Here is a 26493-nt window from a genome sequence, read left to right as displayed (position 1 = left end):
TAACATTGTACGTTATAGCCTATAAAACAACAACAGGGATTCCTCATAGCCCTTTCTTCAAACGGGACCCATTTTGATGTTGACACACTGTAACCCCCCTCTCTCCCCGCAGACAAAAGGGTCGAAAAATGGCCCATGATGTCATCGCCCCTCCCGACGCTGGCCATCAGCTGCCTGTACCTGCTCTTCCTGTGGGCGGGACCTAGATACATGCAGGACCGGCAACCATTCGTCCTTAGGAAGACCCTCATAGTCTACAACTTCAGCATGGTGGTCCTCAACTTCTATATCGCCAAAGAGGTATGGCGTTTGTCACAGTAAGGGGCGCTTAACTACTAGCCTCGTGAGACCATTGAGATATTCAAGTTGTCGTTGATTTCCTAATATGGCTGTAGCCTTACGTTGTTCAAAAAGATGCAAGCCGATTAGCATGAGGCTTTTGCTCTCCTACTCCGGCCCAATCCGGTTGGAAGTAAAACCCCAAAATATTTAATTTAATAATCTAATCTGACCTTGTTCTTCTTTTGATTGACTACAGAACATAATCTGTCAATCAAGTGGATGAATAAAGCAACATCTTGACTTCAAAAAAAATTACTATCCATTTTTAATCAATCTATCTTCTATTAAATTAAGCGCGTTAGAATCTCACAATACCCAACTAAGGCTTTCAGTAATCTACTGTAAAATGTAAGCGTTGCAAGATTTCTCTGGGCATGGGTGAACTGTATTGTCAACGCAACTCAGAATAAACTCAAAAAGTTGATTACAATATAGGGTTAAAAATAGTAAAAATTAATATAGTCTCTGCAGAGTGGCTACACAACATGACAAGCACAGAAAAGTGGAAGTGCTGTAGTGAGCCCCGAACAGTAGGCACACTCCAGTGTTAAACTAGGGGAACTTCCTTGAGGGCACCGCTACAGACAGGGATGCCACAACTCCTTACGGCAGTCTCAGGAGGTACTTGACGCGCCTTGACTCCGGGACAGGGACTCAAAAGACGGCAGTATGTTTAAACTAAAAAACACTTTGCTAGAAAATGGTAACAAAAAACGCTCTCATGGAGGAATACAAAAGTATAACAAAAGGTACTCGCTAAGGAGGATACAAAAACACAATTAAATGCAGTAGTATCTGCAAGTATCTGGGCACAAAAACTAGCAAATACTGAGGCTTGACAACACCCAGGGGACGCAAGACAAACTGACATTAGACAAAGGGAAACAAGGGCTATTTATACATGAGGGAGGGGAACACAGGTGAGACTAATCAGGAACCGGGTAGGCAATCACAGTGGAGGAAGTCAAGTGCCTGAAACGAGAGGGAAAAGGGAATTACAAAATAAAACAGGAAGTGAACGACAAGACATGAGTGATTTTAACTTGACATGAAAATGCTCAACAGAATTTACAAACTTAGCGTGACATGACAGTACTTTGTGGTATTGCTGCGTTTTGAGTCCGCTAAGGCCGTCTCAGTTACCCTCAGGGGCGATAAGCAACCCAATAGATACAGTAACTAAGGGGTCACAGTGGCTTAGTGTCTTGCGAACAACATGTCTCAAGGACATTTCCATTACAATGTACAGAATCCTCATGGGTGTCATGTCCAGACTCATATAGCCCCAGACCACACTCGTTTTTTGATTGCCAATTTTCCAGTAAACGTATACTGTGCAGCCCCATTTCCAACAATGTGGCTGATTTTGAGTGGCCAAAAAATGCCCAATCTAACGGAAAGGGGGCGGGGTCATGTAGTCCCATAGACACACCCTTCAATGCATCACACAATTTTTTTTTCTTTTTTTTTTTTTTAGGCATACAATGACACTAAGTTAACGGTATAGTGTATGACGACATGAATGTAGTGAGTGAAAGAAATGTTGAATGTATTTTCTTTATTTATTTATTATTTATTATGTTACCTTTTTAAATGAGACCAGTACGTGAGTGCACTGAACTTCGTTGTACTTCTATCCAATGACAAATAAATATATCCCAACCATGGCTTGGATGGACCTGCTGTTGGCCGGACCCTTGTTTGTGCGCTGACGTCTCGTGTTCTTCTCTGGTTCCTTAGCTCCTGATAGCCTCCAGGGCGGCCGGTTACAGCTATCTCTGCCAGCCCGTCAACTACTCTGAGGATGAAAACGAAGTCAGGGTGTGTGGACCGACACACGCATGCAACGCGCCACACACATACACGCATATGCATCAATGACAGGCATGAGCAGGCAGGATTAGTTAAGATTACTACCGTAGCACCTAATCTTACTAGTTAAGGTTAGGGGGTTGAAGACCCAGCCGGAGTGTTCTCGGTTTGAACCCCCTGAACCTTTGACACACTCTTCCAAGACGTCCTTGAGCAAGATACCTGTTCATTAATCACATGTACGTACAACAAAGAGTAAATAGTAAAATAGTAAATATAAACATCTCTTGCTAAATAGAACTCAATGCCTAATCATAATTCAACCCAAGTTTCAGGATTGAAACAGAACAATTTTCTGATGGTGACAAGGAGTAGAGAGTCTTGCTACAATTTCCTAAATCTCTGTAAATTATTCTTTAATCCTATTGTTGAGGTTAAGAAGATCACTATTACTGCAGTATGTTGGTGTGTGTGTGCGTGCGTGTGCGTGTGCTTGCGTTTGCGTGTGTGTTTGTGTGTGTGTGTGTGTGTTTGTGTGTCTCTGTCTCTGTGTGTGGTTGTGTGTGTGTCTCTGTCTCTGTGTGTGGTTGTGTGTGTTGGTGTGTGTGTGTGTGTGTGTGTGTGTGTGTGTGTGTGTGTGTGTGTGTGTGTGTGTGTGTGTGTGTGTATGTATGTGTGTTCAAAAGGGATCCTCCAGGGATTTAGAATATTTTAGGGCTTCCATTATCAAACGGGTGTGGGGCCTACGAGCATGAAGGGTGGGGTTAGTCCTCTTACCACTTTAATACTCCACCCCTAATCTCAAGCCACTGACTCTGACAGGATGGCAGTAGAGGAGAGGAACCACGGCTTAAAAAGCCATGGTGTACAACAGGTCACATCGTGGGGGGGGGGGGGGGGGGGGAACCGGCTGTCTTCCAATTGGTTTACTGGACTTGGCTCTCCATCAATGTGCCACGTTTAAAAACCCATAGCATATGTTGTGGAGAAACACTAGTAATGTATACATGCATAGACACATTGAGGGTTTAGTCATGCATGTTCATATGCGGGTGTATTGAAGACTGCTGTCTGGATATGACGTTATACTTTCAATTCAATATAATTCCTATTTGTAACAGGGTTCATTTTATGCGCTCAACTGAAATAATCAAGATGTATTTGCTTGGTTGGCTGACTAAGGCTCGGTATGTTCAACAGCAACTTTTGCCTGGGGTTGTCTTGTTCTGTGTAGACCGAAGAAAGTTGTCTGACATGCAGAATTAAATTTTGAGGATTCGATTTCGGAATTGGCGTTACGTGACTGCTTGCAAAATGTAACCATGAGAGAGGGACACTGTAGCCATTCAGCGAGCCGGGTTAAGCCAATGCTGACAGTGAGGTGTCTAGTCATCGGATAGGACTCTAACAAATTGAACCACACAACAGAGACTGTTTCAATGGTAAACAATGACATTAGTGTTAGTTTATAAATCAAATCAGTGACTATTCACCCTGGAGCCAAACGTCTAGCTGCAACCAACTATTCAGTTGTTCTCAATTGATTGATTAAAAAACATAACCGAGATGCTATCGGAGCCAACACAGGGCGCTACAGTATCTTAGCCACTTTCATAACATAGGGTGTACTCTGGTTTTCAGATAGCATCAGCCCTATGGTGGTACTACATCTCCAAGGGAGTGGAGTTTCTGGACACGGTGTTCTTCATCCTGAGGAAGAAGTTCAACCAGGTCAGCTTCCTCCACGTCTACCACCACTGCACCATGTTCATCTTGTGGTGGATCGGCATGAAGTGGGTCCCTGGAGGACAGGGTAAGTGTGTGTGTGTGTGTGTGTGTGTGTGTGTGTGTGTGTGTGTGTGTGTGTGTGTGTGTGTGTGTGTGTGTGTGTGTGTGTGTGTGTGTGTGTGTGTGCGTGTGTGTTCAAGAGTAAGTGTAAGTGTGTGCCTGTATTTTCAAGTAGCAGTGAATTATGATATTTGAGACAGACAGCGTGTTTTTCAGTATGTAAACGTGTGTGTGTGTGTGTGTGTGTGTGTGTGTGTGTGTGTGTGTGTGTCCTTGCTCGTATTTGTCGTTGAATGTTCATAGTGTGCATCTATGCATAAAGTATCTATAAAAAAAGTCAGGTGGCAATGTCGAATTGAGCAGTGACTCCTCCCCTCATGAATTCATTGTGTTCTTCATCCCATTCTGATAATAACTGTATTACTCTGTTAACACACTGGCAGTTCACACCGACCAGTAACCTGGGCTGCTGCTCATCACTCACTTCCGTCTTCATCCACAGCCTTTTTCGGTGCCGGCATCAACTCCTCGATCCATGTGCTGATGTACGGCTACTATGGTCTGGCCGCCCTTGGGCCCCAGATTCAGAAGTACCTCTGGTGGAAGAAATACCTCACCATCATCCAGATGGTGATGATCCACTTAAATACCTTTTTCGTCATTGGTTCTTTATCTGCCTCCTTAATTTTCATTACTGTGCTTATCATTACTAGCCACACTAGTATCAATATAAAACCAAAAGCTTGGTATATTTTGTATATTCATCAAGATTTAATACCCAGTTTATTACTATGTTTGCTATATTTCCCACGTAATGTCATTCTGATACATTCTGATACATAACATCCTAAAACGGTTGTTTAAATTATTTGAATAGATGTTAGAACTGAGATTAAGTTAGAGTCGATTATCTTGATAAATGGCTCTAACTTGGGTCGCGATCACTTCTTGTCAGATTCAGAACTTACTTCTTCTAATGAACACAATGTGATGCATTTTCTTACATGCTTACGTACGTTACACACGTTCGCGTGACAACCACCACATGAGGATGTCTCTAACTCTTTACAAAGGTTGTCCCCTAACCATATCCGTTTTTTTTATGTTTGCGTGTGTGCGTGTGTGTGTGTGTGTGTATGTGTGTGTGCCCTTGTGTGTGTGTGTGTGTGCCTGTGCCTGCGCCTGCACGTGTGTGTGCACTATGTTTGCGTGTGTATGTGTGTGTGTGTGTGTGCGTGTGTGTGTGTGTGTGTGTGTGTGTGTGTGTGTGATCAGATCCAGTTCCACGTGACCATTGGCCACGCGGGCTACTCCCTCTACACCGGCTGCCGGTTCCCCAGCTGGATGCAGTGGGCCCTGATTGGCTACGCCGTCACCTTCATCGTCCTCTTCGCCAACTTCTACTACCACGCCTACCGGAGGAAACCGGCCGGCGCCCGCAAGCCCGTCGCCAACGGCGTCTCCACTGCGACCAACGGCCACAGCAAGGCGGAGGAGGAGGAGCCGCAGGACAACGGGAAGAAGTCGCGGAAAGGCCGTCCGAAGAAAGAGTGAAAAAAACCAACGCATCTGTGGCAAAGGACGGGAGGAAGAAGAGTCAGGAAGAGAGCGCGGGTGGGCGGTTTGGGGGAGGGGGGCGGCTCTCGACAAACTGACTGGAGGAAGAGGAGGAGGACAGTAGAGTCAAACAGACGGAGGAAGGTAGGCGAGGTGGGTTGAGGGTGGGTGGGGTGGTGGGGGGGGGGGGGGGGGGGGCAGGCATCGCTTAGATGGTAGGAGGATGTGATGTCAGAGCGACGGGGTGAAAGGTCATTGGGAGGGGGGGGAGGGGTAGAAGTGTGTGTTTTATTGGTGTGTCTGTGTGTGAGTGTGTGTGTGTGTGTGTGTGGGGGGGGGCGGCGGTAGGGAGTAGGGATGGCAGGAGTACGAAGTAGAGGGGGAAATGGGCTATGGGTGTGGGCAGTCTGCACTTTTTTTTACAACCAGAACTCCAAGTAGATGAGTAGCCTACAGTCTGAGAGCCTCTGTTCTGTTGAGTGTTGTCAGGTCCAGGGAAAAGCAGCGTCTGTTTCACCTTCTACACCGAAGCTCACTGCTAACCTTTAACTTGGCTTGTTGTGATTGTTTTTGGATGAAAGGGTTTATATAGTTGTGTCAATGTTGATCTGTTTTTTAGCGGTCTAATGAGTTTTTATGAATTCAACTCAAATAAATGCAAAAGGTGTACAGCGATGAGCAAGATTTGGTCTTGTCTTGGGCGGTTGAGGTGGAATTCTGCTGGATGACTTATTAGACACAACAGATGCCTCTTTTCGAAGAGAAAGACTCACAAGATCTACACCAGACCATTCCAACATCGATTCCATATGCTTCCCATGCAGTATCAAATGGACCTTTTTACATGTAGTCGTGGTAGCAATTATAAATATAAAACATATCTTATCATTGGTATTATTTGGGTTATTCAAACATCCTATCATAATTAAAACATACATTTAATCATGAGGGGATATTAGAATTCTAAATTTTTTCTGTATTATTGTGAATGTTTGCGGGTATTTCTGTCATTATGTGTTTTCGGTTGGTCCTCATTTTATTTTTTTTCGCTGGGTAACATTAGCTGAAACACACGAGTCAAACTAGTCAGGCTAACCTCAGCAATCTCTCACTGCCACATAGAACTGACCGGAAACCTGATCCTTAAAATTAGCTTTTTCTCTTGTTTTTCTTTACTTGTATTTTCATTGTTTAACTTTTAAAATACAACCCAACCACAGCTTCTGGGTGTAAAACATGATGACAATAAAGAGGATGCCAACACCCTTTTATGTGTATCTGTATGTCTATACAGATATATGTATCACAGGTGTTTCAGTACTGAACAAGGAATGACTTGATGAGCTCCACCAACAATTAATCATCTACATCTCCTTGGACCCATTTATAACCATCCCCCACTCCCTTTTTTATCCTGGTTGCCTCCATAAATGTTTCGATTCCTACTAAAGCATAGAGAGAGAGAGGCAGAGTAATAAGAGAGATAGAGAGAGAGCTGGCTTGTGTCTTTGGCCTGTCCAGACAGATCTACCCTAATCTTGAAGGCTAAATTGGCTTTAGCTGCAAAAGAGCTTATTTCCACGTCACACTAATGGTTAGTCCAGAAAATCAGGTCACCTGGAAGACGAGCCCCTAACAACCTTCCACCGGTCTTCTGCTGTGGCTTTCGCTGTACGGAAATCGCTGCGAGGGAAGGGTTTTACAAATGCTCTTATTTTGAAATGCATCCCATTATCAGGGACCCTTATTTGCGTGTTCCCTAACCTCCCATCGGGTATCTGCTCCGGCTCTCTCTCCTGCTGAGAAAGGGTTTACATCAATACAATAACAATTTGTATTTATACTTTATTTATAAATTTGAAATGCATCATGTTCTCGTGGACTCTGATTTATTCCTATCCACTTCATATACTCCCAACCCGTGCGACTAGATATTTCCAATAATCTCCTAGATTCCCGGTTCTTTCCACATCCCTATTAGAAGTCACTTAATGCCGCACAATCATGGATGATCAATCGTTGATCCATTACCCTGCTTCCTGTGGCAGTCCCCACCCAGCACAGAAAGATGACACCAAACACACTCAAATCCCCGATTCGTTGCCCGGCAACATATCATCCCTCGACGCTGCAAAACTCTGGTACTCTCCTCGTTCTGAGAAGGCTGACGTAATGCCCGGAGAGGTTTTGGGACCGAACTCCGGGACCTTCGCGGCCCTGATTCCCAGAGGGCAACAACTTAACACACATATCCTCTAATGTCCTCGCTCCACCACATATGGTGGGGTTAAACCCAGCTCCGCCCTCTCCCCCCCACCCTGGTGAGGGTGCTGAAACCATGTGCTATACCATTTTGAGAGATCCAAATCAAGTCTGTTAAGCTTTTACTCGCGTCCCAGTATATACAACCCCTTAAACCCAATAAGGAACAACACCAGGAAAAACTTGACAAAACCCATGGGAAGGGGGGAAAACTTTGAGAAGGAGCACAGAAGAGGGATGCCTCCTTCCAGGGATGACTAGGAGACCAATAGCTGCCGGGTTTGCAGATGAGCAGAAGTGAAAAGCTTATGTACAATTTAGTGATTTGAAAGATGTTGATTGAGTTAAAAAAAACACATCAATCAAGACTGTAGAGATGAAGAAGTGGGAGAATGAGAGAGAGAGAGAGAGAGAGAGAGAGAGAGAGAGAGAGAGAGAGAGAGAGAGAGAGAGAGAGAGAGAGAGAGAGAGAGAGAGAGAGAGAGAGAGAGAGAGAGAGAGAGAGAGAGAGAGAGCGAGAGAGAGGGAGGGAGAGAGAGAGAGAGAGAGAGAGGGGGTAATGAAAGGGATGAGGTGTGTGGAGAAGGATGCATGCAGGATACGACCAAGGTGTAAGAGGATTACAGCCCCAGGCCAAAGCTTTTCTATCAGAGGTGTTTAGCACAGCTCACTATAACATGCATGCGTGCCAAGGAAACCTGCAAGCAGGTGTATGTGTGTGACTGCGTGTGCATGTGGGTGCTAGCGTTCTAGCATAAAATCCCTTCTACCCGTAGTGGCTGTAATAAAGGAGACTAGATGATTGGTTATAGGTCCATGCTGTAGCATGGCATTGTACTGCATTCCTCCATATCATCTCACATTCAACCTCATCTGTTTCTAGGATGGAACACACTTTAAAACACACTACCTTTCATAAATAAATGAACACACAAATAGACCAATGTACATATTATTTCATTCGTTCATTTGATGATTTTTGAACGACCCCACACCCCCCTCCCTCCTTTTTTGTCATCCAGATAGAGACAGTAAAGTTGGAAAAGGCCGAGGCAGTTTGCCGCGGCAGTTTGTCGGGGTTAAGTCCAGGAGACAAGCCAGAGTTGACCCATCACTCCCTCATCTCATTAGCAATTACATGACTAAGGAGCTCATTCTACTCCAATGTAGTGCTAACAGTCAGCGTTTGTCGACGCGCCTTCTGCAAGACTGGCACAGCACAGAACACAGGTGGCTGTGTTCTTGCGCCAAGTCTGTCAAATGCATTAAGATCGCCCTCTTGTGGCGACGAGGTGGACATGCAGGCTTTTAAGATTATACACGTGGTGAGGATGGAATGGAGGGGGTTGACCGAGAAATCAGAAAAAAAATCTAGTCCTTCTATTGATGCATGAAATATCAGGAATACCCAAACTACATTGAAAATATTACCAACTTCCACAACTGCACCCAAATCATTTGTAAGCTATCTATCTACTTTTTTTTTTTAAATTATTTTCGGCCACCCTTAAAACACGCAACCCTTTTTTTTCACACTCCTAACATCTTTAAAGTGTGCTTTTGAATACAAGTGCAACGTCGGTTGAAAACACGCTTGTTCGGCGCGGGCCAAGCTGCAAGCATCCGGTATTGCTGCTTGCAGCTTTCTCGAGAACCGCTCATCCAAACACCTTTACTCTAGACACAGCACTTCCTTAGACGCTCGGCAATAAACCCACGTGTGAGGTCGATCGGCTGAACGGTTGTCGGAGAAGATCCAACAGACTGTCAGTTCGACAGATATACTGAGACACCCAACTATAGCTCGATGGTAGGTTGAGGTTCCTGTGTTACGGCCTTTTCCTCCACCTCACGTCATCGTCTGCCTACATAGCCCGTGCACGCCCGTGCAGTGCCTGCTGGTACCCCGTCTCTCATAACACCATCACCATGCCAACATCACTCGCACTAACAACTGTGCGTCATATAATATCAGCACATTTTAAATCACCAGCATATAGGCCAACTGCAAGCCAAGGCTAATGTTGATTTACAAAGCCGTAGCTTTTAACTAGACATACTGTTCGTGTATGCACATTCAAATGAGTTCGAGAAGATATGTTCTCCTTGTAATAGGCCAGACTTCACTTCCAACAGAAATGGCAACAGGATGGAGGCCAGAAGGGACATCCCAGTAGAACAGCGACATCTAGCGGCCAGTAGGCGTTTGGGGCTACGTTGCGTTTTATCGATGTGGGCCTATTAAATGAACACCACGGAGAAGCTCACCCTCATAACAATGACATTCTGCTCCTGTAAGACCCAATGTGAAGCTAGGCCTCCAGGATGTAAGCCTATACGTGTGACGAATCAGCTACATTCTAATATTAGGCTTATTAAAAGAAAATCCGAATGACAGTTTACCATATCCTTCTTTAATGAAAAAGGAAGCCTTTTATTATAGCTTTTTAACTTTGCGACTCTCAAATAAATTAAACGTACGCAAAAAGTTATAAACAATAAATGCCCAGAATTGCCCCCTGTCGCCAGAGGCGCTGTATCCTCATTTTCACCGGCAGACCGGAGAGCAAGCAGCAGCATCTCCGAAGGCTCCTCCAAACACGAACCACCAGCACCAACTCAACAGTGTCTCTTTCTACGACACGCAAGGGAGCGTCAAAACCAACACGAAAGCCAGTTTGAGGAGGAGGAGGAGGAGGACAGCTGACGTCACGGAGAGGGAGCGAGAGAGCCAGGAGCAGGCAGCTGTTCCCCCGGATGGTGGTGCTGAAATCGATTCTGTCAGACCAAACAGGGCGGATGCTGTGGATGATAAGGGAAGACATCCCGAGCGATTTGCCCTCCCGTCGTTGCTTATCCTCCTTGCGCCTTTCTGCTTTCAAAGGGGAACACCATTTCACGTTTTGGGGCGTGAAACCGGCCTGCTCCGATAGACAGCGAAGAAACGCAGAGGGGAGAAGATAGGTCTGCCTGCCGCAGAGATAGATAACCGGCAAATTTAAGGGGTTGCGGCTCAGGCCTGGGTTTATGGAGCAAAGGATGCCCACAAGCTAAACTCACAAGTTCAATTCCATCTGCAAAAAGCGACCGAAGAAAAGCCTCGCAAAGATGCAAACCAAAGCAGGCAGCGCAGACGGGGAGGAGGCCGCTCAGGCGGAGGTACCCACCGCCTCTGGGTCTCTAGAGGCGGGGTCCGTGACACAGCAAGACCAGGGCCTTCTGGATGAGATGGAGAAATTACTGGAGGAAAACGATGATCTTAAGGTATGGCACCCTTGTCTCATATTTTGGATAAATGTATCTATTGGTCTACATCGGCGAATAAAAGGAGACAATATGTTCCCAGCACAATTTGTTCCGACGTGAAGAGCTTGTCCAGAGTTAATTTATTTTGCTTGATAAAGGTTGACATGCGCGTAACAGAGATAATTTATCTGATCAAATCAGCCCAAGCGAACCTGTTGACCCAATGTCTGCAGCATCATACTGACGTGTTCTGTAGACCGCTCCTAGAAAGCAACAACACAAATCATCAATGCTGAATGAATATATATATAACAAGTTGAAATAAAAACAAGATGTAGTAACCTGTAGTAAATTGTTTAACATAAACATAGCCAACATTAAGAGGTCCATTTATCTAAAATAAACCCTTGAGGTGGATAAAAAGGCTTTGCATGAAACACAATTCCATAACAAAAACGACTAACCTTGTTGCCTGAATCCTGTAGCCTATGCTCTGCACTCTCTCCAGTTGTCTCACTCCTGTACGGAAAATATGCTACGATGCTGAGCCTCACTTGAAAAATAACGATAAAAGCGTCTCAAAGCTAAATGTAGCCTACGTGTGAATTATACACGTAGACCTTCGTTTGTTTGACATCTTTGGTCTGCTCTTTTTTTTTTTTTCCCATTCCTCTCCTCCCGCACCGGCGCCCTCTCGTGGTCAAACACAAACACTGCCGTCTGTATCCAGTGTGAGATCGAGGAGATGAGGAACGAGATGGACGAGATGCGCGACACCTTCTACGAGGAGGACACCTGCCAGCTGCAGGAAATGAGGCGTGAGCTGGAGAGAGCCAATAAGAACTGCCGGATCCTGCAGTACCGCTTGAGGAAGGCAGAGCGGAAGAGGATGCGCTACGCACAGACGGGGGAGATCGATGAAGACCTGCTGAGGAGCCTCGAGCAGGACCTCAAGGTAGGAGTGGAGGAGGATGAGGAGGAGGAGAATAGGGCGAGGATTTGAGGAGGGGAAGGAGAGGAAGAGGAGGGGGGAGAGGAAGGAGAATAGGAGGCGGGGGGAGGAGAAGGAGGGGATGGAAAGGAGGGGGAGGAGGAGAGGGGAAGAGAGGAAGGAATAATACAAAGAAAGGAAGGAAGGAAGGAAGGAAGGAAGGAAGGAAGGAAGGAAGGAAGGAAGGAAGGAAGGAAGAAAGGAAGGAAGGAAGGAAGAAAGAAAAGAAAGAAAGAAAGAAAGAAAGAAAGAAAGAAAGAAAGAAAGAAAGAAAGAAAGAAAGAAAGAAAGAAAGAAAGAAAGAAAGAAAGAAAGAAAGAAAGAAAGAAAGAAAGAAAGAATGGATGAAAGAAAGATAAAGTAGAAATAATGGAAGGAAGAAGGAAGTTTTTGGCGTTTTGGTGTGAATGTAATGAAACCTAAGATAGCCCATGGCGCTCATGGTATTGCGTTCCACACAGGTCGCCAAAGACGTGTCGGTACGACTCCATCACGAGCTGGAGAACGTGGAGGAGAAACGCACCAAGACGGAAGACGAGAACGACAAACTGAGGCAGAAGCTCATCGAGGTGGAGGTGACCAAGCAAGCCCTGCAGAACGAACTGGACAAAACCAAAGAGGTGGGGAACCCGGGCCATCGCAGACAAGGCGCTTGTAGCTGCCGCAGGATTAGCATCTCATTGCAGCCTCTCCTTTTAGAAGCAGCCGTGAACCGTAACGTTTCTTCTTGTCTCTGCTAGTCTCAAAAGCGACGAGGAAGCAAAGATCTACTGAAGACAGACAAGAAGTCGGCGGGGACGCCTGCTGAGGTGAGCTATGAGGGTCGCTGTGTCCCGTCCACACACCTCCGCATCGGAGTCCATCCTCCCAAGGGCTGGGCGATCTGGAAGAAAGTATTATTACCATTAACACGAGGATCTTGACACCATGTAAAATAAATAATATCATGATGAAGGCCCGGATGAAGGCCTTGCAGAAGGAGCTGCAGGCCTTCATAGACTACCTGGAGATATCTATATTTTCTTTTTATTTAACCTTTATTTAGACTCGAAAAAGCAATTGAGGTGTGACCCTCATTTGCAATGATGTCGAGTCAATAATATAATATAATAGCTTGTGAATCCAAACTGACATTCTGAACAGTCTAGCTGAGGGGCCATTTCATTGAGGCATATGGATATGTCATGTACTGTAGCAGACTAAAGTTGTTTTCCTTACTCTCTGAGGTTTCATTACCTTGTATATTGATCAGTTTGAGGGCATATCTACTCATTGTTTTTCGACCATAAAACTGGGTTAATGGTTTACGGTAAGTTGATATTTGCATTTTATGACGATAAAATACAAGTCAAAGACAATAAGAGAAAATGTTGAATAATGGCCCAGCCTTAACCAATGCAATTGCTTTTTCCTAGTACACAAAACCCAAAAGATTCAAATTGAGGAGACAAGAGAGCCATGATTTATATTTTGTCTTTCTGATGTCAATGTTGTCTTTTAAGTAAATCGATTCCTCTCACTCAAAACAGACCAAAGAAAATGTGAAATCAACTACTGTCTAGAGATATACATTTATATTTATAATATTATACATATTCAATTACTTTGCAATTTCCCCATGATCTGAAGATAGTAGACATATGGGCTTAGATAGATGTCATCGTCCAAAATCTTCTTTACGCATAACCTTCAATCCTTGAACTGCTCAGTTCTGCTAGCTCACAAATACTTTGTTTGATTAATTTGTTGAATTATACTATTGTCTACTTTCCTTGAAGCACAACCGAACTTTGACTGAAAGTATAACTATTATTTAGTCATTTAGCAGAAACTTTCCTCCCAATGGACCGACAGTTAAGAGTCCTTAATGAGCCAGAAGGGATGAGGCATCTCGCTGGAGGATGGCCGAGTAGATTGCAGACGTTGCGGTTACCCCAGAGCCGGGGGGGGGGGGGGGGGGAGGTACGCTCGGAGTGGGACGCCCTCACCACCACTACACCATCTCACCCACTACACCCGCACCTTCCTCTTCTCCTACAGGAGGACAACGAGGACCTCAAGTGCCAGCTGGCCTTCATCAAAGAGGAGGCGGTGCTGATGAGGAAGAAGACGGCCACCATCGACAAGGAGAAGGACCGCCTGGAGCAGGAGCTCCAGAAGTACCGCTCCTTCTACGGGGACCTGGACAGCCCCCACCCCAAGGGTGAGGCCGGGGGCCCGCCCACCACCCGCGAGTCTGAGCTGAAGCTCCGCCTCCGCCTGGTGGAGGAGGAGGCCAATATCCTGGGCAGGAAGATCGTGGAGCTGGAGGTGAGAGCAAATAAATTAAAGAAAGCGAACCCTAGAAAAATAACGTACATGAACGTATGCACCACCGAACAAGAGTATGTGTATAAAAGTCACAAAAGGCGGCCTTGTGTCTGTTCCTGTTGACGTTCAGGTTCACGTTTAATTCGAATGATATTCACTAAACAGTCACTAAGCAGACACTTTTATGCCCAAACAACTTGCATTGAATTTACAGCCTGACAATGTTGTTTACGAGACAACAGTGTCGTGAACCTTTTACGACCACTATCACCATTAATGAGTTTCCCTCTCTCCCACCCCAACACATCCCCTCCATCCCCTCCCCCCCTCTGCCCTACCCTCCGTCCCCTCCCCCCCTCCGCCCCTCTGTCCCCTCCCCCCTCTCCATCCCCTCCCCCCCTCTGCCCCTCTGTCCCCTCCCCCCTCCCCCCCTCTGCCCCTCCCCCCCCTCCCCCCTCTCCATCCCTGCCCCCTCTCCATCCCCTCCCCCCCCTCCCCCCCTCTGCACCTCTGTCCCCTCCCCCCTCTCCATCACCTCCCCCACCTCCCCCCCTCTCCATCACCTCCCCCCCTCTCCATCCCCTCCGACCCCAGGTGGAGAACCGGGGCCTGCGCGCCGAGCTGGACGACCAGCGGGGCGAGGGCGAGGGCGGGGAGGACGGCAGCCGGGGGCCGGGCGGCGCGGGCCGGGGGCGGGGCCTGCGGGAGGACCTGACGGAGCTGCGGCAGCAGCTGCAGCTGGTGGAGGACGAGGCGGAGCTGCTGCGGAGGAACCTGGCCGACTCGGAGGACCAGAACAAGAGGGTGACCACGGAGCTGAACAAGATGCGCTTCAAGGCCGGCACCCTGGAGGGGGGCGGGCGCCACGGCGGGGGGGCCGCGGCCGCCGCGCTGGCCATGGACAGCGCCAAGGTGGACGCCCTGCAGGAGGAGCTGAAGATGGCCAGGCTGCAGATCAACGACCTCAGCGGCAAGGTGCGTCCCCGTAGAGCCCTCTGCACGGCGAGGGGCGGCCGAGCGGCGGCGCTCTCGGCCTCACGCCGGGGGGGATATAGAACGCAGCACGGTCCCGCTAGCGAGGCCACTGAGATGCATTACTCATGCAATCTCACTTTAGTTGCTCAGACACTTTCGACACAAACACAATAATGCCAATAATGTGAAGTGTTTATAATTAATCTGACCCCCAATTACCCATCTGGCATTAAGAAAGAACCATGTGGTACAGTCTGTCGTGTCTCATCCACGTCCCGCGCTGCCCCCTGCAGGTGATGCAGCTGCAGTACGAGAACCGCGTGCTGCTGTCCAACATGCAGCGCTACGACCTGGCCTCGCACCTCTCGCTGCGGGGCAGCCCGCGCGACAGCGACGCCGACAGCGACGCGGGCGGCGGCGGGGGTCCCGGCGGCGGCGACGACTCCGCCCCCTCCGCCCGGCTGCAGCCCCCGCACCGCAAGCGCGAGGGTCCCGTGGGCGGGGAGAGCGACCCGGACGAGGTCAGAAACGGAAACAACGGCGGCGGCGGCGGCGGCGGCAACGGCGTTGGGCGCTGCTTGACCCCCACGCGGGGGCTCTACACCCCCACGGGGCTGGACGGGGGCGCCCTCCCCTCGTCGGCCTCCTCCTCCCCCACGGCCGCCTTCGCCCGCTTCCTTCCTGGCGGCGGTGGTGGTGGCCGCGGCAACGGCGGCGGCGGGGGCATCAGCGGCCTGCGCGAGAGGCAGCAGATGATGGACATCCGCATGGAGGCGGAGCGTCTGGTGCGCACCATGGACCGCCTCATCGCCGACACGGCCTCCATCATCTCGGACGCGCGGGTCTACGGCGGCGGCGGCGAGCTGATGTTCGGCCGGGGGGGCGGCGGCGGCGGCGGCGGCGGGGGGGAGGAGCGGGGGAGGGAGGAGGAGCAGGAGGGCCTGGGGATCGGGATGGGAGGGCGGTTCCGGGAGCACGAGCTGCTGTACCGCATCAGCGCCCAGATGAAGGCCTTCCGGAAGGAGCTGCAGGCCTTCATCGACCGCCTGGAGCTGCCCCAGCTGGAGGGGAGGGACACGGAGGAGCCTCTGTCGGTGAGAGAGAGAGTGTGTGTGTGTGTGTGTGTGTGTGTGTGTGTGTGTGTGTGTGTGTGTGTGTGTGTGTGTGTGTGTGTGTGTGTGTGTGTGTGTGTGTGTGTGTGTGTGTGCTTGCCTCGGTGTATGTGTGTGTGTGTGTGTGCGTGTGTGTGTGTGCTTGCCTCGGTGTGTGTATGGGTGTGTATATATGTGTGTGATTCACTCGCTGTGTGTGTGTGTGTTTGCTTGACCCTGTGTTTGTGTGTGTGTGTGTGTGTGTGTGTGTGTGTGTGTGTGTGTGTGTGTGTGTGTGTGTGTGTGTGTGTGTGTGTGTGTGTGTGTGTGTGTGTGTGTTTGTGTGTGTGTGTGTGTGTTTTACTTGGTCTTGACCACCTTGACCAGGGCCGAAGGACTGGGGGTGTAAGACGGTCAGGCTTGGGGGGCCCAAGGCGGAGGGGGACCCATGGGAATGTAAAAAATAAAATAAAGAATATTTATATATTTTTTCTTCTCCTACCACCCCCTAGTGGCAGGATTCTCACAATGCGTTCAGTGGCGATATGCCGCTAGGTCACGTCTCCCATGTCTACTGCAGGGGGCTGGTAGGGGAAATTTGGGGGGGCCCATCAGTACGTCGTCTTGTATACAGGGCCCAGAATTTGGTGCTACGCCCCTGACCTTGACTAAGACATTTTCTGGGGGAAAGACTGGCATGTGTGTGTGCTTCACTCTGTGTGTGTGTGTGTGTTTCACTTGGTGTGTGTCTGTGTGAATGCCTTGTAATGCATTGATTGAGAGTAAATGTGTGTACATGATTCTGCCGATGGACACGTCACAAATAATGAAGGAAGGGGGTTTGAAATGTCCTGGCATTGGCTTGACATGTCTTTGCACTGTGTTACCTTAACACTAATCGCTCTTCCTCTTCATTCAACCTCTTCCCCTTGTCTCTTGTCGTTCCATTCTTCCTCTCTCTAGATGTTCCAGCCCATAATTCTTCTCATCCTCATTCTTGTGTTGTTCTCATCTCTATCCTACGCCACCATCTTCAAACTAGTCTTTCTTTTTACCCTTTTCTTCGTCCTGTGATTTTTCTTCCCCCACCTTTTCGTTATCTTTTTGTTTTCTTCTGAGTTTCATCCTTTGTTCTTTTTGCTCTTTTGACGTTTTTTCCTCCCCCCCCCCTCTCCCCAACACATTCATTGCCATGGTAACCAATAGCACAGGACATTTGCTCTGGCCACAGACGCATCCAAGGAAACACTGTTAGGTTCCACACTGACGTCTACATTACCCATAATGCCTTGCCGACTGCTTCGCCCCCATGGGAGGTGAGTTTCAAAATGTTATTTTTTACAATTTCAAGTCACGTTGAACGTAATCAGATTCCTACACAAATACTTCCATCGTGAGATACAAAGCACAAATTAGCCTGATACTAAATACGTTTTAAATGCAAAACTCAAAGATTGAATCAATCTTTCTACTTAACTTTGCTGCTAAATGACCTCTGTTGGATAGGTTAGACATGCGCCAGTCATCTGAGATGGTCGTACCCGTCTCAAAATAAGCATTTGTTTTGGCTTTTTGCCTTTAAAACCCATAAAACTTCAAACGGCAGTTGGTGGGAGGCGGCGGCGGCGGTGGGGAGACTGGGGCAGGTGGGAGGGGGCCGGTCTTAATGATCATCAGGGGGCGACAAATGTTGGGGGGCCCTCTGGGGGATTCCCAGAGCGCCCCCCAGCCGGAGTCAGAAATACTTAGTAATTGATGTCGTGTTGGATGAATGGTGACAAGAGTCTCCCTGACACGACAAGGCGGCTCCAGGGATGTCCAGGGAACACGGTCACCTGCGCACATGATGTGCACGAGTGGAGCGCTCGTGCACGAGTGGTCACGTGTGCAATAGTGGAGCATTAGTGCACGACTGGAGCGCTGGTGCACTAGTGTAGCTTTTTGTACTCGTGGAGCGCTGGTGCATTAGCGGTCACGTGCGCAACAAGTGAGCCACTGAGTCATGGGTCTCCATATACTCACGGCCTGGGAGAGCCCACTCTTATGTTTATTGTGTACTGCATGGTGGTCTCTTAGCTGTTGACATGATAAAAGTTAAATGCACATATCTCCCAGAAAACAAACTTTTTTCTCTAATTTAATTCTTCGGCTGTGTTTGCACTTCAATATTTATTTATTTATTTTTGATCATAACTTGTTCATGGTACATGCATACTGCAAGAGTAATTTTGGTGTTCATATGTTTATAATACTGGAATAACTACACTTATTCTACAGTCGTTACAATCAGTATCGGCGGTATCTATCTTGCAGTCTTTCCATGAGAGGCAGCCGCTGTTAAATAAAGATATTATCAACAGGGACATATTATTATTCATAGTGTCTCATACATCAACCTGGTGGCATCCCTCGGAAAAATGAATTGCATCTCGGGCTGGTCACAAGGCGAAATCTGCCCAGCATCCTAAAGCAGAGTAGCAACAGAGACGCTGATTGGCTAAGAGGTCCCCCTCAGCTCAAACAGCTATGCAAACACTTTCCCTCTCTCACTCTCCGAGCGCCAGGTAATTATAGCCAGGATGTTGGTGACGACAGTTGTCCCAACGAGACTTCAAATGCTGGAATAAATTTGACATTATGACACTTGATCCCGGCACCAATGACGAGTCCGAGTAAACACTGCCCCTCAGTATAAATGCAGGGTCCCCCTTTGGAACAGAAGTTGTTTACCCCCTTACTCAACATATCTGCTCCATGCTTAACCTCGCTGCTGTCGGGGTAGGAAACAGGGACCTTTAAATTCAATCCGCGAAACTTAACGTAACGTGAGGGGCAAAAGAAATCCGAGGAGTAGAAAGCTATCAGCTTAAAGGTGGACTGCCGTCCGGTGTGGTCTCTGGAGCGCACGCTGTTGCGGAGGGAACGGCCAGCAGCGCACATTGGAGGGACGCACTTGACAGGATAAGGGAAATAAAGCGCCGCTGTATTCTAGCAAGGTAAGGATTGATGTAGGCCTAGATAGCGGTTTATTTCAGCATGTGCACATTGCGCAACTTGAAAACGTCGGTTGAAATACAACCGTACAAATTGTAAGATGTTTTTATCTTGATATTCACTTTTTTCGGATTTTATGGCGTTTTCGGTTTCATTTTTGCGGATTGAGTGGAAAAATACGTGTTTCAGCATGGAAGTGTTCTAAGGATAATGTCGTATTTAGGCCTCTAATGGGCTACAAAACCTATTTTCCAGCTTTGTATTTACGTTCTTTATTAGCAAATAATTTATCTATATAGCCTACATAATTTTTTCTATTTTCATTTACTCACACAATGATCCGTTGCTCCGACCAGCAGGCTACACGACAGACACAAAATATCCCAGAGTTTACGATGCATAGTTACAAGAGTATAAATATCCACTCTTACATCACAATCCGGATGCAGGCTACGTGGACTGTATGTTCCTTACATGAAAACAGTCACGCCGCTGATCGCCACCGTAATTAAGATCGAGCAAAGCACAAAATAGTGCTTGGCACATTGTCAAAACATGTGGATGTGGAATGACAACGTTACACGGCCAACTGGGCCTTGTAATTAGTTGGGCCCATTAACTGACACATGAATAAAATCGAGATTGTCGCTGTCAATCAGAGACAGATATTGCCTTAGTTCTTCGAAACCGATAGGAATGCGACATCTGCGGCTATGACGTCTGCGGTAAATACCTCCCAAGTTCCTCACCGGATTCTGAACCAGTGATGCGTCGGCAGGTCAAGCTCCAGGCCAAAGCGATCAAGGGGCTAAACGGCAATGCTGTCACGCGACGCGACCCCTTGACCACGCGTGCGAAGGGAGAATACGTAGGATCGCTCGGCTGTACATCTTTGGCAAGAATGTGTTTTTGAGGAAACCTAAAAATACAAGACCTTGGCCCTGAATAGGTGGACAAATTCCTGAGTATCCTTACGCTCAAGTTCTTCATGATACAAGCCCACGTGTGACGGCCTATAATGAAAAATAAATAAATACACTTTTTGTTATAGGCTACCCCATACAATCATAACCTACTAAATATCCTAACCCCTATTCCCCTTTTCTCTTTCCAGTGTCCCTCACTCCTCCAGACGTCCGCCATCGCCTCTCTTGGGAACCAGAGCGACACAGCGCGCGAGAGAGAGAGAGAGAGACAGAGATAGACAGAGAGAGAGGCGAAATCTGCCATTTGACACCGGGGGCCTCTCTGCATCCAGGGGGCTGCGTGATGGCGGCCATCGACCTGCGGCGAGGGCTGGAGCACGGCGGTCGCGGCTGGGGCCCAGAGCGGGCCGACGCGACCGACGGCTTCGACTCGGAGATGCAGGAGTGGGAGGACCAGCTGCAGGACATGCAGAAGAAGATCGAGGAGGTGAGCCCTGGTAGAAGAAGAGCTAGAGTTCATTGAGGAAGGAAATGAAGCCTGGCACTACGCTGCACTGCACTGCACTATGTTACACTCTACTGCATTGTACTGTACCGCGTCCTCGATGTAAATTGTTGTGAAGCTTCTTGAGAAGTTATCGGGGAAGGGCAGTTAGGGCAACGCAGGATCTGGGCTTGCATCGTGGTGTCCTTTGGTCAGAACGATGTTATGAATCGTAGGGAATTCCAGGGCCGATTGCTTGATTGGGAGCATGAGTTTGGAAATCAATGCCCTTTGACATAGTAAGGGCAACAAATCAATGATGTTTTCGCGGAAAATCTATAACAACACGCATGCAATCACACGACCCTGCCTCCAATAACGAGCAAGATAATACATTGACTTAGTGTTTGCAAAGATCAAAATAGATTGGATTTGTTATGAGTGCGTGTGTGGGTATGTGTATATGCATACATGTGTGTGTTGTAAGTGTGTGTGGAATTGTGTATGCGTGTGTTGTGTATGCACACGTTTGTGCGCCTTTTTGTGGCGTGAGAGTACGTGTGTGTGTGCATGTATGTGTGTGTGTGTGTGTGTGTGTGTGTGTGTGTGTGTGTGTATGAGGTGTGTGCGCACGCATGTATATGTGTGCGTGTGTGTGCTCTATAATAACCTTTGGCAGAACACTAAGTCAGCCTCCCTGGCTGAAGCAATGATAAAGGCAAATGTTAACAAGCTAATTAAACCGGCATGTGCTGACGGACCACGCCGAACAGACACACACACAAACAAACACGCCCCTACCACGTGCGCCTCTACACACGCACACACTGAAAGTGGATCCTAATGAACGCATTAAAGGGGATTGGTGGAGCGATGAGGGGAAACACAAGTTTTACACCGAGGGGAATAGCTCGCGCCAGTTGCGTCACGCAAACCGTTTATGCAAAGACGACTATATGCCCTGTTTTGTACAATCATATGAAATGTGGAGCGGTGTTTTCCCAGCACACTGCTCTTCATGTCATGTACCACGGAACACATTTGTGTTGGCACGACAACTAGTCCCTTTGTTGTTATTAAAGATTGAGTTGCTCATGTTTTATTCCTATCCCCCCCCCCCCCCCCCCCAGCTGTACAATGAAGTCCAGGCACGCAGAGGAGGAAGTGACGTCACCACCGACAAGCAGAAGAACGGCGACGCCCTGGCGTTTGGCCTGGGGCACGCCGGCCACAGCCGCTACTACGACGGTGCCACGGGTGACAACCTGGTAACCGCGGCGACCGCCCCCAAGCGCCACGGCGGCGGCGGCAACGGGTTCGGCTGCGGCTACGGCCGCGGCCCCGACGGCTACGGCTACGCCGCGGACCACCGGAACGGCGGCTACGGCTACGGCTGCCACGGCAACGGAGTGGCGTCGGAGATCGGAGACCTGCTGCAGGACTACCTGGGACAGGGCAAGGACATGAGGCGGAAGAACAACGGCGCACGCCGCGTGGTGGGTACCCGTACCCCAACTTCCCGTACCCCAAAATAATCGAATTGCGACTATTCCGACCAATGATGCAAATTTCTTTTTAAAGTTCCTTGTGTTCAGTATTATTCACTTAACGAGCAATAAATCATTCTATAGTATCTCCAACACAACATTGGAAGCAATCAACACATAAAAACGTGCGCTTTCCTTTCGGCCAAGCCTATGTCATCTTTATTTAACTATTGAATTGTAAAAGGAACAAAAGTAAATCTTACTGATCTCCAGTCAGTAACGGTAGCAAATCACCAAAAGTAATCCACGTTCTATAACATTGTGATTGCATTCTATTACTATTACATCGGTTTGAATTCGATTAGTCGTTCAGCCTTAGCTTGGTATGTGCAGACGGGAGGAAATGTGAGCGACGAAGGTGCCCCGACTAAAGACCAGTTTGAGTCAGAGCGTATTGATTACCCCCCCCCCAGGCCCTGGTTCCCATCGCTGGTGGCTGTGGTGGGGGGGAGAGAAAAGGGGAGAAGGGCTTACCAGATATCAGCCACTTTCAGATTTCACTCCCCCCCGCTGCGTCTGGCTTAACACCCGCCCCCCCCCCTTAGAAGAGAGCATTCACACACATTCCGGGAATTAACCCCATGTCCCGGTCGGAAAGAAATTCAATACGGAACATGTCCTGGCTGTTGAAACACCCTCGGCTCTTCGGGGGGAGAAAAACAGGCTCGGAATTCAGTTTATCGACTGGGAAATGGGGAACTTACTTGTGATTCAAAGTGGGAAGCACTAATGGGAAGCCTGGGGGGGGGCTTGTACAGTTATTTAGAGTTCACTTGAGCGTGTTTTTAATATCATTGTTGTGTTTTCGTCCTCAGCACTTCAACGACACTATCGCTGTGAGCCGGGACCTCCCCAAGCACCAGGACGACGGCAGGGGCGGCGCCGGAAACGGAAGGTAATTGATTCAATTTGATTCTCGTGCCTCGGCACAAAGATACGGCCTGATCCTCGGAGGGACGGCAAACACTGCGAACGTGTTATTAAAGCTCTGTTCCCGCGGCAACAGGAATTGTCACAGCCAGCCGTCGGAAAGCGTGGAGGAGACGGAGAACCACAAGAACCGCACGTCCCGAACGAAAGACAAGGAGAACACCTGCGCCAAGCCCCCCCTCCGACAGAGGGACCCCTCCCCCTCCTCGGCGGCCCCCCGCCCGGCCCCCCAGCCGCACCCCCCCGCCGGCGGCGCGCACTGCGACTCCCCCGCCCTGGACAGGAAGCCCTTTGGCCAGGGGCAGCTGGCGGACAGGAAGTGCGGCAGCCCGTCCGTCCTGCGCAAGTTCGGCGCCATGCTGCACGAGAACGAGGGCAAGACGCTCACCGAGTGCGGCGTGGTCACCCGGCGGGACGCCTGCCCGGAGAGCCCCAAGGCCTCCACGCCGGGCTCTCAGCGCCGGGCTCGGGCGCCCGCCGCCGACGCCCTGACGCCCGAGTCGGAGCCGGGCCAAAGGAGGAGGGCGCCGGTGGCCGGCAGCCCCAAGCCCAGACCCAGGGCCGACAGCGGCACGGAGAGGGACGCGGGGGGCCGGCGGGGGGGGTGCGCCCCGTCCCGCTACGGGGAGCAGCCCAGAGCGGACTTCAAGGCGCCGGGTGGCGGCGGTGGCGGCGGCGGCCAGAGGAACCAGAGGGGCCAGGGGGCCCAGGGAGAGGGGCCGAGCGGGGGCCGCGGGAGGGACGACGACGCGCTCATGGAGCTGCTGGACATGCTGGACATTCAACACGAGTACAGCGCGGCGGGGCCCAGAGGGGGACACGCCGCACACAGACAAGGGCCACCGCAGGTGAGGGGGCCCGTGTGTGCACACACACACGCACGCAGACGCACACACACACACACACACACTATCACACATTGTTGAAACTTAGAATGATCCTGAGCTGAACTTCTATCAAGACAACATGAAACTAAATGTCAATCTCTCTCTCTCTCTCTCTCTCTCTCTCTCTCTCTCTCTCTCTCTCTCTCTCTCTCTCTCTCTCTCTCTCTCTCTCTCTCTCTCTCTCTCTCTCTCTCTCTCTCTCCATCCCTCCTTCCCTCCTTCCCTCCCTCCCTCCCTCCCTCCAGGTCAACCCGGCCGAGTCATCCACAGCAACACACACAAACAATTTCTCCCGGCCGGCCCGGCCAGCCAATCAGCGTCCTCCCTCCAGATGGGCAAGCCGCACCCCTTCCGCCAAGATCACCGCCCCGTCCGGCCCGATGTACCGCCCCCCCAGTCCGCTGGCCCGCCCCGCTAGCCCACTGACTCGCAGCCCAAGTCCCGCCCCCAAACACAAGTCTCCTATCTGCTACTCTCGCCAAATCGAGACTGTCATCATGTGAGAATCTGACAAATGCCCGCCGGCCCTCGGCAACAGCTCACCCTGAGCCCCCCCCCCCCCCCCCCCCCGAAATGCCTGCATCTCACCTCGAACCCTGTGTAAATAGGACAGACTGTTTAACTACGATTTTTCTAAAAATACTTGATCATGCCATGGCCAAGAGAGGGAGCAATCGAATACATTCTCCAGTGTTGCTGTGGCTTTCTCCCCTCGACTTCTTCTTTGGTTTTCCTTGTGCCAAAACCATCATTTTTCTTATTTCTTATTTCTTTCTTATTTCGTTCTTTTCTTTTTTTTTTCATTACTTTTGTATGGACTTTCATGTGGTTACTATGTTTAAATGTATTCAAGCATGCTCCCCCTGTTTGAGGGCGCATGCTCCAGTGGTTAACCCCATCCGCGTGGACAGCCATGTTGGCTGGCATTAGGAGCAGGACTGAAGTTGCACCTGTTGCATCAGTCCAAGCAGCAACACGCTAAACTGATTATTGTGTGTGTGCTTGTACTGTATCCTATTATAAAATAAACATAATTCACTGTGTCGAGACGACGTCGGTGGAGAAATAAGTATGATAAGCCTTTAATGTACATATCCTTTTTCTTTTCCTTCTTCATAATAAACATAAAATGTGCTTTGATATAAAGCGTCCTATCCCTCTCTTTTTCCGATCCCAACAGCGCTTTGTCTGATATAAGAGGGGTCGTATCTCAAGGGGGGGGCCTGACAGTTTAGTGCGTGTCATGCTTATGGCCGTTTGACACCACTTGCCCCTGCTCACCCCTGCATTTCAGAACTTGTGCGGCTTGCACGACACACTTCTACCTAAATCAACCTGCCTGCGTCATCCCCACTGCCCCCCCCCCCACCCCTCCCAGACACACACACACACACATTCTCACCTAAGAAATCTCTTGGCAAAGGATGCTTGGTGAACTGTATAGAGCAACTCGCACAGACTGAGGTGGAAACAGAATATCATGTGAAATGGGAACTCGTGCTCTTATTTTGAAGCCCTGTAAAAGAAAGCCAGAGTCTGAGGAAGAAATGTCGCTATTGTTTGCGGTGCTTTTCAGGTGCCAGGTTTCCCCCTCGTAAAAGTGCGGGAATGACCTTTCCAAGGTCACACGCATGTGTGCGTACCCCTACAACCTCACACAAACACAGGCCCAAGCATGTTTCCTATTCAACTTCAACTCCTATCGACCTGTCCTCATAACATGTATATCTTAACACAACATCCACACACAGACACACAAACACACACACACACATCAAACACGTGCACGCTAAAAAAGCCCCGGAGCGACGATTCGCACGCTTACACTCTGGTGTGTGAACGGTTGTGTGACGGAGAAGCTGTGAAAATGTCATGTAAAGAGAGAGTGTGTGTGGTAAGTGGGGGCAGGGGGGGGGTGCAAAAGTCCCTTGGCCCCGCGGTGCCTCAGAGCTGTCACCCAAACCCCCAGCGCTATGTGGGCCCTCGGACGCAAATAGCAAGCGTGACGCTGTTTTGGTGCCAGAAATCTTAGCCTGCTATCCGCAGTGTCCATAAATAGGGTTGAAAAAGCAGAGTGTGCGTGCGTGTGTGTGTATGGGGGTTCTCAATCGTTCTAGCTGCCTCTTGTGCATCCTCGAATTAATCATACTCAAATAAATCTTGCGCACCTATTTATTGATCGCCACATGTAGTTTAATTTCTCTCTGCCCCTCTCTCTCTCTCTCTCTCTCCCTCTCCCTCTCCCTCTCTCTCTCTCTCTCTCTCTCTCTCTCTCTCTCTCTCTCTCTCTCTCTCTCTCTCTCTCTCTCTCTCTCTCTCTCTCTCTCCCTCTCCGTCTCCGTCTCTCTCTC

The 26493-nt window shown here is 49.1% G+C and overlaps 3 protein-coding genes across 4 annotated transcripts in view; all 3 read left to right on the top strand.

The window, feature by feature from the left end:
- The window catches only part of LOC115534759 (elongation of very long chain fatty acids protein 4), an 8747-nt gene extending 3098 nt beyond the window's left edge, over nucleotides 1-5649 (top strand). Inside the window, exons 3-7 of the mRNA XM_030345964.1 lie at nucleotides 113-300; nucleotides 2083-2163; nucleotides 3796-3967; nucleotides 4445-4572; nucleotides 5218-5649. Coding sequence (XP_030201824.1) covers nucleotides 113-300; nucleotides 2083-2163; nucleotides 3796-3967; nucleotides 4445-4572; nucleotides 5218-5496 — 848 coding nt within the window. The 3' untranslated portion in view covers nucleotides 5497-5649. The remainder of the gene's footprint in view (nucleotides 1-112; nucleotides 301-2082; nucleotides 2164-3795; nucleotides 3968-4444; nucleotides 4573-5217) is intronic.
- Nucleotides 5650-10324: 4675 nt separating this feature from the next.
- On the top strand, nucleotides 10325-17673 carry LOC115534723 (protein SOGA3). Its single transcript, XM_030345900.1, has 8 exons — nucleotides 10325-11025; nucleotides 11738-11962; nucleotides 12460-12618; nucleotides 12739-12807; nucleotides 14039-14308; nucleotides 14903-15283; nucleotides 15577-16377; nucleotides 17338-17673. The coding sequence occupies exons 1-8, from the start codon at nucleotides 10870-10872 to the stop codon at nucleotides 17446-17448; spliced, it is 2172 nt and encodes a 723-aa protein (XP_030201760.1). The 5' UTR covers nucleotides 10325-10869; the 3' UTR covers nucleotides 17449-17673.
- LOC115534724 (serine/arginine repetitive matrix protein 1) lies at nucleotides 17482-25281 on the top strand. Of its 2 annotated transcripts, none has more exons than XM_030345902.1 (6): nucleotides 17482-17689; nucleotides 20481-20781; nucleotides 21909-22274; nucleotides 23141-23220; nucleotides 23332-24103; nucleotides 24388-25281. In XM_030345902.1, exons 2-6 carry the CDS (start codon nucleotides 20638-20640, stop codon nucleotides 24643-24645), a joined length of 1620 nt encoding a protein of 539 aa, XP_030201762.1. In that variant the 5' UTR covers nucleotides 17482-17689; nucleotides 20481-20637; the 3' UTR covers nucleotides 24646-25281. The 2 variants fall into 2 exon arrangements, with proteins under 2 accessions (XP_030201762.1, XP_030201761.1); XM_030345901.1 differs by lacking the exon at nucleotides 17482-17689 and adding an exon at nucleotides 18765-19370 and having other exon boundaries at nucleotides 20483-20781.
- Nucleotides 25282-26493: the final 1212 nt, after the last annotated feature.

This window comes from Gadus morhua, chromosome 21 (assembly GCF_902167405.1).
Source record: "Gadus morhua chromosome 21, gadMor3.0, whole genome shotgun sequence".
NCBI lineage: Eukaryota > Metazoa > Chordata > Actinopteri > Gadiformes > Gadidae > Gadus > Gadus morhua.
The sequence above is the reverse complement of the archived record's forward strand: the minus strand, read 5'-3'. Positions and strand labels throughout refer to the sequence as shown.